General features: G+C 41.5%; 1 protein-coding gene across 1 annotated transcript; it reads left to right on the top strand.

Moving 5' to 3' along the window:
- The first annotated feature begins 257 nt into the window (after positions 1-257).
- LOC137267974 (serine-rich adhesin for platelets-like) lies at positions 258-10823 on the top strand. The gene is made up of 3 exons (XM_067802433.1): positions 258-330; positions 6535-7293; positions 8017-10823. The coding sequence occupies exons 1-3, from the start codon at positions 258-260 to the stop codon at positions 10821-10823; spliced, it is 3639 nt and encodes a 1212-aa protein (XP_067658534.1).
- The last annotated feature ends 6589 nt before the right edge of the window (positions 10824-17412 follow it).

Raw genomic sequence — 17412 nt, 5'->3', positions numbered from 1 at the left:
CAGTCGAGGCAGGAGTCTCTCTTGTTGACAATAGCTCGATTGTTACATAGCGCTTTCTTTGTCGTCAAACAAACAGACGTGGGGCTATAAAAGACCCCGCTTGCCGATGTAGAAGCATCTTCTCTCAGTCCTCTCTCCAGAGCAACATCTTGTAGTAGCTCTCTGAGTTGGTTCTCCAGCAGAAGCTGACATACCTCTAGGTGTCTTGGTCTCCCTTGAGCTCTCACATTACTACATCTTCCCTGGACTCGTCTACTATGGCTGATCTATCTGGACACGGCATGACCCCAACGAGGATGAGGCTCCTTGGACTTCTTGTGATACTGGGAGGTAAGTCTGTGCTCTTGGATACCTACTGAGGACCTATACTACACAACTTGTGGTAGGAATATTCCTCTAGGCACGATTCAACACGACAGTTATATGTCTTGTAAATTATGTGGAAAGCATTTCTATCAAATCTTGAATCGCACTTCGAACTGATTGCCTGGACATCTGCTAGAGTTCTATCACTAATTATGTGCATATATTTGTAAACTGTCCTGTAAAAAGTCCTTTCAAAAGCTTTATAGGTACAAAAAATCGTCAAGGCGTAGGCTAATGTCTTTTTTCACTATGATTGTTTCATATGTGAATTTAATGAAATGTATGGTAATTTGATATACATAAAAAGTGATTGTCCATGCATATACTATTGCTTCAGCATTGCTTCAAGCCAAATTTCGTTTATGAAAAGTTTGTGAAATATATTCTGTCTTGAGTAGTCTCTAAAACGTTTCATGTGTACCTATTCCAAAATCCAGTCTGTTTTTGTTATATGGAAGGACTTAGATTTTCACAAGCAGGGTTGAATATATCTAAATATACGATTGAAAGGTTTTATCAAATGTAACTACTAAAGGAAAGGATACGTATGACATGAAGGACCTCCATCCACGTTGCATAAGCTTGTTCTATACACAGGAATCTTCAGTAAAATGTTGAATAGTAATCACCGTAACCAATTCTTCATTATATAACGTCAGTGGAGAAGAAGTCTTGACTATCATCAGAAACAAATGTTTGTGATGTGAAAGAAAAAAATTACTGTGAAAATGTTAGGACACCATGTCTTTCCATACTCAGTACCATCCACTATTCACAAAATGTGCCTAAAAATGAAAGTATGAAAGAGACAAGATGACATTGATAACTGACTGAGATTTACCCAATTTAAGAGCTAAGTCCTACTGGCAACATTTTGGGAACCCTTTTCTCCTCAAATCCTTTTAGATGATCCCTGTCTAATGACTGCTAGTAGCATTACAAGACGTTTCTCACCCCCGTTTACAGGAAACCCGGTTATTTCGAGCAAAAATACCTTAAACGTACATACACAAACTATATCAATTTCAGTTATTAGAGGGGCGCTGAGGTAGCCTAGTGGTTAAAGTGCGCGCTCATCAAGCCAAAACACCGTGTTCGATTCCCCGCTTGAGTACAATGGGTGAAGTCCATTTCTGGGGTCTCTAGCCGTGATGTTGTTGGAATATTTCTAAGAGCTGCGTTAAACCATTTTCACACCTTCCTATTAGTTCACACTACTTCTCTTCATTGGCGCCGTATACGAATTAACTAACTTTTCAAAAACGAGTATTAAAAATAGTTTACAGAAGTGTGCCCGTGTCATGAAATAACAAGTCCTTTATATTTCATAACTGTCAAATTTACACATAAAACATTTGGAATTTATACACTAGGTTGTTTCAAAGGAATGAATGAGTTCGGAGTTGAAAAGTTTCAGAAATATCGTTTGAAAATGTAAATAAATCAGTTACAGCATGAAGATCATACATTAATCGGGTCCTGTTTCACGAAGCTATAACAGTTTTACGATTCTCGAAACTCACATAGTATGACATCTTGCGACCGACGTTGCGCGAAATTTGTCTTGCGAATAGAGAGACAAATTTAAGTAGACAAGTCAGCTAAGACCAAAGACTCTATCAAGGATATACGCCGTATCGGGATATATCGGGATATATAATGTACACCTTATCTCCCACCAAGGTATACGATAGGCTTTTCCGACTGTTGTTTTGTTATTTGTTTGGATGTTTAATAAGTCATTTGCTAAAAAATGAAGTTTGATTTCGTTACTTGTGTTTTCCTTACATCGATGCGAGAAAAAAAAGGTCTTGACCAATAAATAATAAAGTGATTTGATCCAGTGTGGTAAAATACTTTATTGCCTCTTCTGATTGGTTCCTATAACTGCATACCTAAATGATTCGTGTAGAAATATCTTCTTTCAAAGAGATTCGTAGCGAGCGGATGTACCTCAATGTCAGGTAGTTTTGCTCTATTTGATTATCCAGATACTGAAATGCAAAAAGGTAATCCATTCATCAAAATCGTTTTTTTTTGCTATAAAATAATACATAATGAAGGTAACACGGACAGTGAATATTTTCAACTCACCAAAACGCCAAGGTGGTCATTTCAGTGTTGCATTCATAGAACCTTATATCGTCAAACTCTTTCCAGCGACAATCAAATAATCCAAGTACAAGGTGTAAATCTCGTTAATCCTCGTGGATTCTCGAAATGCCGAGTGTGTCCGCTGAACAATTAGCATCTCCGTCTGTAAAATATCTCAGTGGAAAGCAAGGATTATCGAGTAATCTGCCCCGACCGTCTCGTGGTTGTTCGCATCTCACCTTGTTAATCCGACACTTCCGATTTAAAAATATAGTCCGCCAATGTATAATTGTAATAAACAGTATGTTGGGAGGGACAGAACTTACAGCTTCCACACTGGCCTGATTTCTTGAGGATGCTGACGCTCGATTTGTTTAGAATTAGTTGTATCAAGTAGTATTTATCTTTTCGAAATTTCCAAGCTTTAACAAAGTGGCAGCTTACAGCTTATCCGATTACCACATGTTATCCTGTAGTGAAAAATGGTCATGTAGATTTAAAGGGACTTCGCTGGTAACCTTTCTAGAGTCGGGTCCAAACGATATTCCGATGCCATTAAAGGCACTCATTGAAGTGAAACATTTTTTGTGAGTAAGTATTGGACACGATTCAATATTGCATTGATTTATGTAAAAAGCAGCAATCAAATGGGGTGATTTTCAAAGGATTTCAGACAAACTATTGGTACCGGCTGAGTGATTGGGTCTTTTTTGCGCCGTTTTGGTAATAGTCTAGCAAACTTACAGCAGGGGACACAAGACCGGGTCTTGGGCGTTTGGCGAGATCGCTTTAACCTCTAAGCTACCACTGCAGTCAAATAGCCATGGGTCAGAGATTATGTACTTAGAATGAGTGAGTGAGTGAGTTTTACGCCGCGTTTTAGCAATATTCCAGCAATATCACTACGGGGACACAAGAAAATGGGCTTCACATATTGTACCCATGTGGGGAATCAAACCCGGGTTTTCGGCGTGACGAGCGAACGCTTTAACCACTAGGCTACCCCACCGCCCCTTATGTACTTAGAGTAATTGTAACTACTATACTGATATTCTTCATAAAAGGCCTTGCAGTCACAAAGTTGGTGATTTGGGAACTCGAAATATTTAGACTTACAATTAGCATAGTCACTAGGTTTTTTTTTGACTGAAAATGTGTTTATCTCAGTTGCTCTTCAGTTAAGAGACGACACTTGTTAGGAGCTCTGTTTGCCGTTAGACACGCCTTGGTTTAGCGATATATTTCTAAGCCACTTCAGAAGCTTGGGTTTGTTCTCGGTTATTGAATTCTGCTCACAAATATGCCCATGTCGACAGCTGTCTCAATACCCCACAGTCAACAATGTTGAAAATATGCCCAGCCTAACTTCACCCATAAGACGAGTGCCACCGGCGTTAGTCGTTTATCTTTCCGACAAATATTTCAGCATTATCGCACTCACGAAATGTCCTTGCTCTCAATATGAATTGCTGACCGCTGGTCAAGATATTTCATGGCCAGAGTTACTTGTTTTCCCGTTATCGACCCGCGGGCGATGACTCTCTTCTATGAAATTCTCCATCGATTGGACCAACAACACAAAACCTTTGTCAACCTTTCGCCATGGGACATTCACAGCGGCAGCGCTAAACTGTGAATCATATTCTAAAGTTTGATTTCTTCTTTTCAAAAACCCCGCAAGTTTTAAATATAAGAAAAAGACGATAAGATCTAAGAGAAACAGGATTGTTTAAAACATTTCAATTCAGTATCCATATGTTACAATCAATTTAATTTTTAAGGCAAAGATTTAAACAATCAGTGTGTAAACTCATTTTTAAAGTCAAGGATTTTAACTATCAAGTGTTTTAATTTCAATCAATATTCATGGGTCAGAGAGATCATAAACATCTTTGAACAGGATTCTTGTCAATTTACCGTTACAGTCTTTGACATGTTAAACAAAATAAGCTGTCAAGTTAATTTTGTAATAAATATTTCCAATATTTAACTTGAATATTTAAGGGGTTGCATATTGTGGCTGCACACAATCTGCCCACATGTGTAAACCGCCACCACAGCTCGACGGGACAGTTTATGCTCTCGACTCAGGAACCTAATGTATAGCCAGCCTAGAATATGTATTTTAGCACGGTAAGTAGTAGACTTCCTTCAGTAATTTCTATGAAAGAAATTACAGCGATCTAGAAACAAACCGTCAGGATTAACGATATGGTTTACCTACTCCACATGTATAATTTGTGTCTGTTTACAACCAGAGAACTGAAATTGGTAACTTCATGTATGTACGTTTGAACACGAGTGTCTTTACTAAACAGGTCTCCTGTATATGGGGGTGAGGAACTTTTAGCAATGATACAGTAATATCACGGCGAGAGACACCAGAATTGTGAGAAATCGAACCCGGATCTTCGGCGTGACGAGCGAACACTTTAACCACAGGACTATTCCACCGTCGCTCCTGTAATAACTGAAACTGATAAACTCTATTTATAAACGTTTCAAACATAAGTTCCTCACTAACCAGGTCTGCTGTATATGGAGGTGAGAAAGTTCATCATATTTTCTTCTGCAACGCTATGATAAGGAACCAGGTTAGGTACATAGATCGTATCATTTACACGGAAGAAAAGACATTGTTTAACCCTGCTATTTCAAAGAGGGAGTGCCAGTGGTTCAGGGCAGATTCAGTCAATATGCCTTCCAAGCTCTCCGTATTCGCCCTGTTTATACGAACATGACTTCTGAGACTTGAGGTTCACTTTGTCATTAAGAAGTCCGATCCTCCGCACCGAAACAAAGCGCATGACAAATTTTCCCTTGACATGCTCCCATTAATGAGCCTTGGTACTTAAGTATTAAGTACCCTAGGTGAACAATTTCATCGGAGACAAATTTCATCGGAGGGATTTTTCAATCCCTGTTTAAAAGTGCGGAAATTTATAACTTTGTAAGTAGTACAAATAGACAGTAGTGTAGAAAGTTTACGGTCGTTTCACACATATTTAACTATTTCATTAATATCAGACTCTGTTTAAACATAATGAAACGTAAATACGAAAGGCGAGATCTTACTGAACCGATGGAAATATTTTTCATACAAGTAATAACGGAAGTAAAAATTGTCCAGAAAAATGAATTTCTGGTATCACTATTCAGTTTTCAACATTCATAAAGACTATCCTTATCGTATGTACCATTAGTTTAACGAAATCTCATAACCTGTAAGATCTTCTAAAGTCTATCGATGTCTGGCACGCCTTCAACACCGGTAGAGTTTAGCCTTGAAACCAAGTCACTTGACAGATGCATGTTAAGCCTCAATATGAGCTCAGTAAACCTCGATGTGAGCCGAATAAGCCTCGATGTGACTTGTGTAGTATATTTCGGCTGGGTTCTTGGACATGTTTATGTTGGCAGTAGCACGCAGACGGGAGGACCAGGTACTAGGTTGGTGCCAGTTTTGAGAAATAGTTGCAGCTTTGTGGTCCTAGGGTTGGGTTCCGCGTCCAGAGTGGAAAGCTATGCAAACAGTGTTCGTAAGAGCATCCGTGTTTGAAGGATGTTCAGGTTGGCCCGTCCAAACATGGGATTTGGGTTGTAATCCTAATTAAAGTATTACTATAATGTTTTCCGTAAAGACTAGTTTCCAGTATTAACTTTCTTTCAGAAGTGCACATGTGCGTGCGTGCGTGCGTGCGTGCGTGCGTGTTATACTTATAATATCACATAAATTAAATAAATCAATAAAAACAGAATAAATGTTTCCTGTACTTGTGAATTCAAAGAAAGCTTTTACTTCCATACAGTGTATGTAAGTATGAAGTGAATATTTCACACACACATAATTGTTCTCCTGTTTATCAGGATCCGTAATTCGCAAGTTCACGAACCATTTGTCTAACAAAATAGTAAATGTAGGTATTGGCCTTAACTCGCTTACAATTTGCCCTCTATGTGCAAACGTACAAATGTCATCATGCATGTAATTACGATATTCAGCCTTCAATTACCCATCCATGAATATTCTAACTGTGTGTTCAAAAAATAAACTGGTTGTTCCTTTTGTTGCAGTGTTACAGGTCACGGTGTCTTTTCACTGCCCTAAGGTGATGAACCAGGCTTTGATCGCTGACCCTAAAGACTGCCGCAAGTACTACCACTGCCTTACTGATGGACGCTTCTTTGTCAAATCCTGCCCCAACGGTCTCGTCTTCGAACCCAAGGCAAAGGTTTGTGTCTGGGACTCATCTCGATCGTGCATCCCTGAAATCTTTGACGCCGAAGACGATAACGTTGTCGCTCCAATGGCCAAGCACGATGCATCAACATCAAGAGCAGCTGCCAGCAACGCACAGAAGAGCACAACGACTGATTCACAGAAGACATCCAAGAAGACGGTCCAGACCAACAAATCAGCTGAAACCTCGACAGCCAAGGTTGAGCAGACGACTTCCGCCAGTAAGCAGACGACCACTGAAGCCAAGACAACAGTCGAGGCCAAGGCACCAAAGCAGACTGAAAGTGTGAAGGATGATAACAACGTTGAAACCTCCTCCGCCGCCACAACCACTGTCGACTTCTCGACTGAGAAATCTAACGGAAATACCACCGAGACAACCAATACAACTGACATGCGCGCCAGTGAGAATCCCACTGATGGCAACAGCACCGAGAGCAGCGACAGTGAGACAGATGAAACCAGTACCCCTCTTGTTGTCAACGAGACCACCGAGTCTTTCAAAACAGTCGACAAGAAGGAAATTGAAACCAAGCCTGAAACACAAACTCCCAAGCACAGTGTTCTTAAACGGTCCCCATTCGAGGACAACAGTAAGTTGTGAATAGAGTATTGCCATTCTAACGCTTTTATAGCATAAATGCTTTCAAAGCCTTTGCATCAACAGCTTGATAGTTCACTTGAATCATCCATACTTGGTAGCCCAATGGCTATAGCGTCTGTTCGGGACGCTAAAGTCCTGGATCCTCCAAAAAACTTATATAATCATCCATGGCTTTAACCAGACTTTAATTCAGAAACATAACGTTGAAAGCAGGCAACTGCAGTCAGTAACTGCACCTTCATAGCCAATGTAAGAGAGAATATTATATATGATCGTTTTTAAATATGACGGTTTTAATGTTCAATTATTATTTTAACACTAGTTTTATTTGTTCGAAACTGCATGTCATTTGTCTCTGTAATTTCATTGCTGCTTGTTAACATGAGGGCAGACGCCAAAGCTGTTTATTTAGCAGGTTACGCTTTTATCTCAGGCCGCAAACAGGTATGTAAATAAAGCGTGAATTGTCCTCCCGTCATCTTCTAAAAATATCTAACCATTTGTACGCTAAAGCTGATTAAAATGTTGCCGTTCAAAGTAAACTGGCGAAACAGAGCACTTGTAGTATGCAAGAGTCTCAAAGTTCATTCTTACATATATTTGATGTAGTATATTTGATAGAGCAATAGATAATTCAAAAATACTTTTGCCGTCCCTTGCCCCCTGTCCTATCGTAGAGCAGCAACTGAAGCCACTTTGTTAATGCTTTCAGGAATCGACAGAGATTCCGGCAAAGTTCAGTGTACCTCTGCATTCGCATACGTCACCGACCCCGACAACTGCCACACCTTCTACCACTGCAACAACTGGCGTCCATTCCAGAAGAAATGTCCTCCCGGCTTGTTCTTCGACTCTCAGAACCTCGTTTGCAACTGGCCCCATAACGTCAACTGTATCCAAGGTTACCGTGCCAAGACTTACTTCTCTTTCAACAACATGAGACGCCGCATGCACCCCCAGACCCTCAACTCAATCAATAATGTCAATAAGGTTGATGAAGACAGCAGAGACAGTAAGGTCAATAATATCAACAAGGCCAAGACCACCGAATCCACCACCGAGAAGATTCCATTCCTTGAGACGATTGAGAATGACGTAAGAAAGGTGAAATACGATGAAGACGTCGATTCCACTACAGCTCACGCCACTGAGAAAATCGCCATGACCGTTCGCTCTTTTGACAGATACGGACACAGGTTGGGCTCCTCAGCTGCACCTGAAACCTCATCCGTAGATGACACAACCACCACAGAAAAGACAACAACAACCGAGTCCACCACCCAGTCAACCCCATCTACCTCCGCTGACAGCTGGGTGTACGAGACCAGAGCCTCTGAAACCAGATCGACGTGGAAGGACTGGAACTTTGACCTTTTCTACACCAGTAGCGACAAACAGGGATCTGAACTCGACCGACTTGAACTGTTCTCAAATGGAAAGAAGGCCCAGGCTGAAAAGAACCTCGAAGCTCTTACCTCTGATGGCCCATCATCGTCAAGCACCAGCTCCAGTTCGTCCGCAACTACAGGAAGCCCTTCTTCTCCTTCTTCCAAGAGCATCTGGGACAATATGAGCGAAGGTTCAGAGGACACAACAATAAAGACTGATTCATCAACTGAAAGTGACCCTACCACCACAAGCCAAGCTCCATCTTTAGAGTCGGAAACGAGCTCACTCGACACCAACGCAACCATCACAACCTCCAACTCAACCTCTTTATCTAATGTAACCCTGGATGACATCAATGACATCAGTTCCGCAAGCAATGACACTAATACATTGAACGCAGAAAACAGCACCACAACACTCCCCAAAGTCACATCAAGAGCTCCTTCTTTCGATTTCGGTTCTGCTGAGGAACGTGAGCGGAGTCACCCAAGGAAGATTCATCAAGATGCTCCACCAGCCAGCAACCCATTCCTTGCATCCGACAGATTCGCTGCCAACCAACAGTCCATGTATGCCAAAGATTACCACAGCACCGACAACGTTGAAGATGTTGAAATTGAGAAGTTCATGATGAAGATGTTGAATGACGCCATGCAGAGTAAACATATGGTAGCCAGGCAAGCCAGTGAGGAATACCCTGACAACATGGTTGACGCAACATATGACAAGATGGCAAAGGAAACCGAGATCGGCGGTAGTGATGTATTTGATAAGTGGGCCATCGCTGACAAAGAAGGTAAAAAGTCCAAAGGAACTCTGGTAGAAGAGACTGAAACTGAAGCAGAAGAAATTGAGTCATCTGGCGAAGTTGAGGTTTCTGCATATGATACTGAAAACACCATTACCAACCTGATCATGAAAGACGAAGCCAAACCAGCTGAGCCTGAAACTACGAAAAAACCCGAGAACGTAGTCGCTGATGTCTCACAGAATGAAACTGAAACTGAAATCGTCAACGAAGTTGCAGATTCCAATACGACCGAGACGAAAGAAACCAATTCAACTACCACTGACATAAAATCTGCTGCACCTTCATCAACCACCACAGAATCTACAACTACTTCAACAACGACACAAGCTAATGTTAATGAGACGACAACTGTGACTGAACCAGAAGCTGTCAACACATCAGAGTCTGTCGATGTCGTAACTAAAGAGGAAGTAACTGTGAAAGCAGTACCACTTCTGAAAGATGTCTCTGATCTGTGTACTGAGAAGAACAATTGCTCTGCAACAGCCGAGAACAAGACAGAAGAGGTCACCGTCACTGCAGAGCCAGTTACAACAGAGAAAGTGGAAGTTACCGAAACAGAAGATGAGAACAAAGACAGTGAAACAACAACGGTGCTTGCCTCAAATGCTACTGAGTCCGCCAATGTAACTGAAAAAGCAGAAACCGAATCAACTACAACCACAACAACCGCAACGACTACAACAACGACTACAACAACGACTACACCTACACTGAACGTCACTGAAACTGTAACAACAACTACTGCTGAACCTATTGCTAAGGATGCTGCAGGAAAGTCCGCTAAAGACGACGCTGTACCTTCTGACAACGCCATATTTAAGGACGATAAAGTAGAAGTTGATGACAAACACCGTCCTCTTTCAGTTAATGCTACAAAAGAAGTAGTAACTATTGCTGTGACAGTGAACCTTACTGAAGCCGAACCAGTAAATACCACAGAAATTGAAATCGCCACAAATACAACAGAATCCGAAATCAAAGCTGATGTAACAAACACAACAACAGTCACTGAAATCGAAACCTCAACATCCACGAGTAACGACACTGAAAGCGAGCAGACGACAGTTGCGGATGACACTTCCGAAGACGTCACAGAATCAACCAGCACGAGCTCTGAGTCCAGCAAGATGACATCAACACTGACAGAGGTGATTGACACATCTTCAACTGATGGTAAACTCGCCATAGGAGGATCTAAAGGCACCACGAAGAAATCTTTCATTTCTCTTAGTGACCTCATTAAATGGTACCTCCGTCACTGGAGGCACTATTCCAGATGGAGGGACAGCAAGGAAGTCCGCCCAGTATCACAGTAAACTGTGAGCCGTGTGTGCATTCAAAGACAATACGCTGACTGACATAAGGTGTGGTCCCGTCACAATCAATTGTGATAGTTAAGATGTGACAGACGGGCGTCCCATTGTGTGAAAACCAACTCCATAGACTTTCTGGGACAGGCCTCGTCAAATTCAAGCCAGCATACAATCCGTCTCTAACACTGCTCCACAATAAAGTTAAAAGGATAAAATATAACTGATGCCTTATCGTTTGCAGCAATAGATTTTATATTCTAAACTATAACCGTAGAACAGCTAAGCATACCTGGTACACGATAGCTGCTCTGCCTGCAAAATAGTCATTGGTACCATATAACCATTCGATCTGAAGGAACGGTTCTCGAAATGCAACATCGTGTTTCGTAAATATATTGTACATACGTGTTTGTCGACATGTTTTTTATATAGAAAAGGGAACGACTGTCTCAGTGTCCATGAAAAGCTTTAGTATTTTTCTACACTGATACTATTTAATCGTATTCTAGATTTTGTAACTGTCTCTACATGTGTAAGGCGATATGAGAGTTCATAGCGATTGATTTGAAAGGCGACAAAGAGTGAGTGAGTGTGATGAGAAAGAATGGGTTTTTTTGTTGTCCACAAATATCTTTCACATAATGGTCCATTTTTAGAACAAAATGCCTCTCAGATTGTTTTTATATGTTCTGCGTGTACCAAATATAATAAAACCAATCAAATGTAATGGTTTCATTTTTGAATTTTCAGTTTTCTACATTCTGTTTCGAAAATGGACCTAATTGATGTTGTCAAAAGCTTTGTGGCGTATAATGTGATTTAAAGCCTTTTAAAGGTAACTATCATTTGTACGCGAGAGATTTTGTACTATAAAGCTTCGATCTCTCCTTGTTTAAAAATACAAATGAGTGTCAAATATCATAATTTTGTATCTTTTTGTACAGAATAAAAGGTATATGAAAAATAGATAGCTCTTCGTCCTATTTCAATTGCCTACCTCAAGGCATTCCACTGACGTCGTTCATTGCTGGGCTGTCTCAAAATAGGCCGTCGTTGAGTCAATAACTTTGTCGTTTATTTGGTCTTAAATGCTTATCGTAATTAATGCAAACAACAGCAAGGGGAAAGTTATACAGTAGGAATAAGATAATCAACTGAATATTTTCCTTACGAAAGACCAAAGCACCAGTATCTTTAATCAACAAGAATATTTTGAGACAATCCCAGAGCAATGGGGCTAATGTGAAGGAAGTCGTTCCGACAACACATCATCTGATTGTATTTATCAGTTAAGTTGGTACTGATTACAAGAATATTGAGTGTGATCTTTGCACCAATTACTACCTCAAAACCCTGAATGGAACGAACAAATAAACTCAGCCCTTCACTGAAGCCGTCAGTGATGTGATCAGGTTACGTCACACATACACGGCAGCTCCAGGAGTGATGGCTGTCAGTGGGTCTCAGGTGGCACGTTTTGGAAGGAGTTATGTCCCTTAGGTATACCAGGAATCTGTACTCGAATTCCGTTTCGACTTACCACATCAAGCGAACAGCAGTGATTTTAGTGTAACACTGTTCACTCATTCATTCAACTGTTGGAAACCCTTTACCTTATATGGTAATGAACGAGACAAAGAATCCAGTGTGAATGCGCGGTTGCTTTTGCCATGCGAAGTTGGTAAAGCGAGTTGGAGTCTTTGGCTACGATTATTATCACTGCGCCCAACAAAAGGACGTTTTGTATAAAGTATTGTAGCAGGGCGTGCGACTTAGAGTTCATTCCCTTGGTTGTTGACAACATTCCAAGACTTGATCATTCGAGACCTTTTGGGTTGGAACAGTTGTTAGCAGGCTGGTTTTGCGAGAAAGGGTGCAAAATAGTCATTGGTACTATATTACCATTCGATCTGAAGGAACGGTTCTCGAAATGCGCCATCGTGTTTCGTAAATATATTGTACATACGTGTTTGTCGACATGTTTTATATAGAAAAAGGAACGACTGTCTCAGTGTCTCAGCATAGGTTAATGAATAAATAACTTTGTCAGCACTTGTGCACGTGCTTTTCTAACGCCTGGCTGTCCTTTCCACTGTACTTCTTCCTCGTAACAAATAGGTCGTAAGGTGTCAGTGGTTTATTCGGGGTTTCAAAGTGACCATCGTGGAATACGACCTTATCAAAGTGGATTGACCATCGAAAAGACGCCATTGCTATGATGAACCGAGCAGTTTCAGCTGTGTAACTGGTTTTGTATTTTTAGCTTTGACGTGGCGTGAGTGCATGCGCTGGATGGTAGATTAATAGAGTATTCAGTGCCTTCACCGAGAAGTTGACTATCCATAGAACTGGTTTTGTATTTTTAGCTTTGACGTGGCGTGAGTGCATGCGCTGGGTGGTAGATTAATAGAGTATTCAGTGCCTTCACCGAGAAGTTGACTATCCATAGAACTGGTTTTGTATTTTTAGCTTTGACGTGGCGTGAGTGCATGCGCTGGGTGGTAGATTAATAGAGTATTCAGTGCCTTCACCGAGAAGTTGACTATCCATAGAACTGGTTTTGTATTTTTAGCTTTGACGTGGCGTGAGTGCATGCGCTGGGTGGTAGATTAATAGAGTATTCAGTGCCTTCACCGAGAAGTTGACTATCCATAGAACTGGTTTTGTATTTTTAGCTTTGACGTGGCGTGAGTGCATGCGCTGGGTGGTAGATTAATAGAGTATTCAGTGCCTTCACCGAGAAGTTGACTATCCATAGAACTGGTTTTGTATTTTTAGCTTTGACGTGGCGTGAGTGCATGCGCTGGGTGGTAGATTAATAGAGTATTCAGTGCCTTCACCGAGAAGTTGACTATCCATAGAACTGGTTTTGTATTTTTAGCTTTGACGTGGCGTGAGTGCATGCGCTGGGTGGTAGATTAATAGAGTATTCAGTGCCTTCACCGAGAAGTTGACTATCCATGGAACTGGTTTTGTATTTTTAGCTTTGACGTGGCGTGAGTGCATGCGCTGGATGGTAGATTAATAGAGTATTCAGTGCCTTCACCGAGAAGTTGACTATCCATAGAACTGGTTTTGTATTTTTAGCTTTGACGTGGCGTGAGTGCATGCGCTGGATGGTAGATTAATAGAGTATTCAGTGCCTTCACCGAGAAGTTGACTATCCATAGAACTGGTTTTGTATTTTTAGCTTTGACGTGGCGTGAGTGCATGCGCTGGATGGTAGATTAATAGAGTAATCAGTGCCTTCACCGAGAAGTTGACTATCCATAGAACTGGTTTTGTATTTTTAGCTTTGACGTGGCGTGAGTGCATGCGCTGGGTGGTAGATTAATAGAGTATTCAGTGCCTTCACCGAGAAGTTGACTATCCATAGAACTGGTTTTGTATTTTTAGCTTTGACGTGGCGTGAGTGCATGCGCTGGGTGGTAGATTAATAGAGTATTCAGTGCCTTCACCGAGAAGTTGACTATCCATAGAACTGGTTTTGTATTTTTAGCTTTGACGTGGCGTGAGTGCATGCGCTGGGTGGTAGATTAATAGAGTATTCAGTGCCTTCACCGAGAAGTTGACTATCCATAGAACTGGTTTTGTATTTTTAGCTTTGACGTGGCGTGAGTGCATGCGCTGGGTGGTAGATTAATAGAGTATTCAGTGCCTTCACCGAGAAGTTGACTATCCATAGAACTGGTTTTGTATTTTTAGCTTTGACGTGGCGTGAGTGCATGCGCTGGGTGGTAGATTAATAGAGTATTCAGTGCCTTCACCGAGAAGTTGACTATCCATAGAACTGGTTTTGTATTTTTAGCTTTGACGTGGCGTGAGTGCATGCGCTGGGTGGTAGATTAATAGAGTATCCAGTGCCTTCACCGAGAAGTTGACTATCCATAGAACTGGTTTTGTATTTTTAGCTTTGACGTGGCGTGAGTGCATGCGCTGGGTGGTAGATTAATAGAGTATTCAGTGCCTTCACCGAGAAGTTGACTATCCATAGAACTGGTTTTGTATTTTTAGCTTTGACGTGGCGTGAGTGCATGCGCTGGATGGTAGATTAATAGAGTATTCAGTGCCTTCACCGAGAAGTTGACTATCCATAGAACTGGTTTTGTATTTTTAGCTTTGACGTGGCGTGAGTGCATGCGCTGGATGGTAGATTAATAGAGTAATCAGTGCCTTCACCGAGAAGTTGACTATCCATAGAACTGGTTTTGTATTTTTAGCTTTGACGTGGCGTGAGTGCATGCGCTGGGTGGTAGATTAATAGAGTATTCAGTGCCTTCACCGAGAAGTTGACTATCCATAGAACTGGTTTTGTATTTTTAGCTTTGACGTGGCGTGAGTGCATGCGCTGGATGGTAGATTAATAGAGTATTCAGTGCCTTCACCGAGAAGTTGACTATCCATAGAACTGGTTTTGTATTTTTAGCTTTGACGTGGCGTGAGTGCATGCGCTGGGTGGTAGATTAATAGAGTATTCAGTGCCTTCACCGAGAAGTTGACTATCCATAGAACTGGTTTTGTATTTTTAGCTTTGACGTGGCGTGAGTGCATGCGCTGGGTGGTAGATTAATAGAGTATTCAGTGCCTTCACCGAGAAGTTGACTATCCATAGAACTGGTTTTGTATTTTTAGCTTTGACGTGGCGTGAGTGCATGCGCTGGATGGTAGATTAATAGAGTATTCAGTGCCTTCACCGAGAAGTTGACTATCCATAGAACTGGTTTTGTATTTTTAGCTTTGACGTGGCGTGAGTGCATGCGCTGGATGGTAGATTAATAGAGTATTCAGTGCCTTCACCGAGAAGTTGACTATCCATAGAACTGGTTTTGTATTTTTAGCTTTGACGTGGCGTGAGTGCATGCGCTGGGTGGTAGATTAATAGAGTATTCAGTGCCTTCACCGAGAAGTTGACTATCCATAGAACTGGTTTTGTATTTTTAGCTTTGACGTGGCGTGAGTGCATGCGCTGGATGGTAGATTAATAGAGTATTCAGTGCCTTCACCGAGAAGTTGACTATCCATAGAACTGGTTTTGTATTTTTAGCTTTGACGTGGCGTGAGTGCATGCGCTGGATGGTAGATTAATAGAGTATTCAGTGCCTTCACCGAGAAGTTGACTATCCATAGAACTGGTTTTGTATTTTTAGCTTTGACGTGGCGTGAGTGCATGCGCTGGGTGGTAGATTAATAGAGTAATCAGTGCCTTCACCGAGAAGTTGACTATCCATAGAACTGGTTTTGTATTTTTAGCTTTGACGTGGCGTGAGTGCATGCGCTGGATGGTAGATTAATAGAGTATTCAGTGCCTTCACCGAGAAGTTGACTATCCATAGAACTGGTTTTGTATTTTTAGCTTTGACGTGGCGTGAGTGCATGCGCTGGGTGGTAGATTAATAGAGTATTCAGTGCCTTCACCGAGAAGTTGACTATCCATAGAACTGGTTTTGTATTTTTAGCTTTGACGTGGCGTGAGTGCATGCGCTGGATGGTAGATTAATAGAGTATTCAGTGCCTTCACCGAGAAGTTGACTATCCATAGAACTGGTTTTGTATTTTTAGCTTTGACGTGGCGTGAGTGCATGCGCTGGATGGTAGATTAATAGAGTATTCAGTGCCTTCACCGAGAAGTTGACTATCCATAGAACTGGTTTTGTATTTTTAGCTTTGACGTGGCGTGAGTGCATGCGCTGGGTGGTAGATTAATAGAGTATTCAGTGCCTTCACCGAGAAGTTGACTATCCATAGAACTGGTTTTGTATTTTTAGCTTTGACGTGGCGTGAGTGCATGCGCTGGGTGGTAGATTAATAGAGTATTCAGTGCCTTCACCGAGAAGTTGACTATCCATAGAACTGGTTTTGTATTTTTAGCTTTGACGTGGCGTGAGTGCATGCGCTGGGTGGTAGATTAATAGAGTATTCAGTGCCTTCACCGAGAAGTTGACTATCCATAGAACTGGTTTTGTATTTTTAGCTTTGACGTGGCGTGAGTGCATGCGCTGGGTGGTAGATTAATAGAGTAATCAGTGCCTTCACCGAGAAGTTGACTATCCATAGAACTGGTTTTGTATTTTTAGCTTTGACGTGGCGTGAGTGCATGCGCTGGGTGGTAGATTAATAGAGTATTCAGTGCCTTCACCGAGAAGTTGACTATCCATAGAACTGGTTTTGTATTTTTAGCTTTGACGTGGCGTGAGTGCATGCGCTGGGTGGTAGATTAATAGAGTATTCAGTGCCTTCACCGAGAAGTTGACTATCCATAGAACTGGTTTTGTATTTTTAGCTTTGACGTGGCGTGAGTGCATGCGCTGGATGGTAGATTAATAGAGTATTCAGTGCCTTCACCGAGAAGTTGACTATCCATAGAACTGGTTTTGTATTTTTAGCTTTGACGTGGCGTGAGTGCATGCGCTGGATGGTAGATTAATAGAGTAATCAGTGCCTTCACCGAGAAGTTGACTATCCATAGAACTGGTTTTGTATTTTTAGCTTTGACGTGGCGTGAGTGCATGCGCTGGATGGTAGATTAATAGAGTATTCAGTGCCTTCACCGAGAAGTTGACTATCCATAGAACTGGTTTTGTATTTTTAGCTT

The sequence above is a fragment of the Haliotis asinina genome, chromosome 16 (genome assembly GCF_037392515.1).
Source record: "Haliotis asinina isolate JCU_RB_2024 chromosome 16, JCU_Hal_asi_v2, whole genome shotgun sequence".
In the NCBI taxonomy this organism is placed as follows: Eukaryota; Metazoa; Mollusca; class Gastropoda; order Lepetellida; family Haliotidae; genus Haliotis; species Haliotis asinina.
Note: the sequence above shows the minus strand (reverse complement) of the source record. Positions and strands in the feature narration are given on the sequence as shown.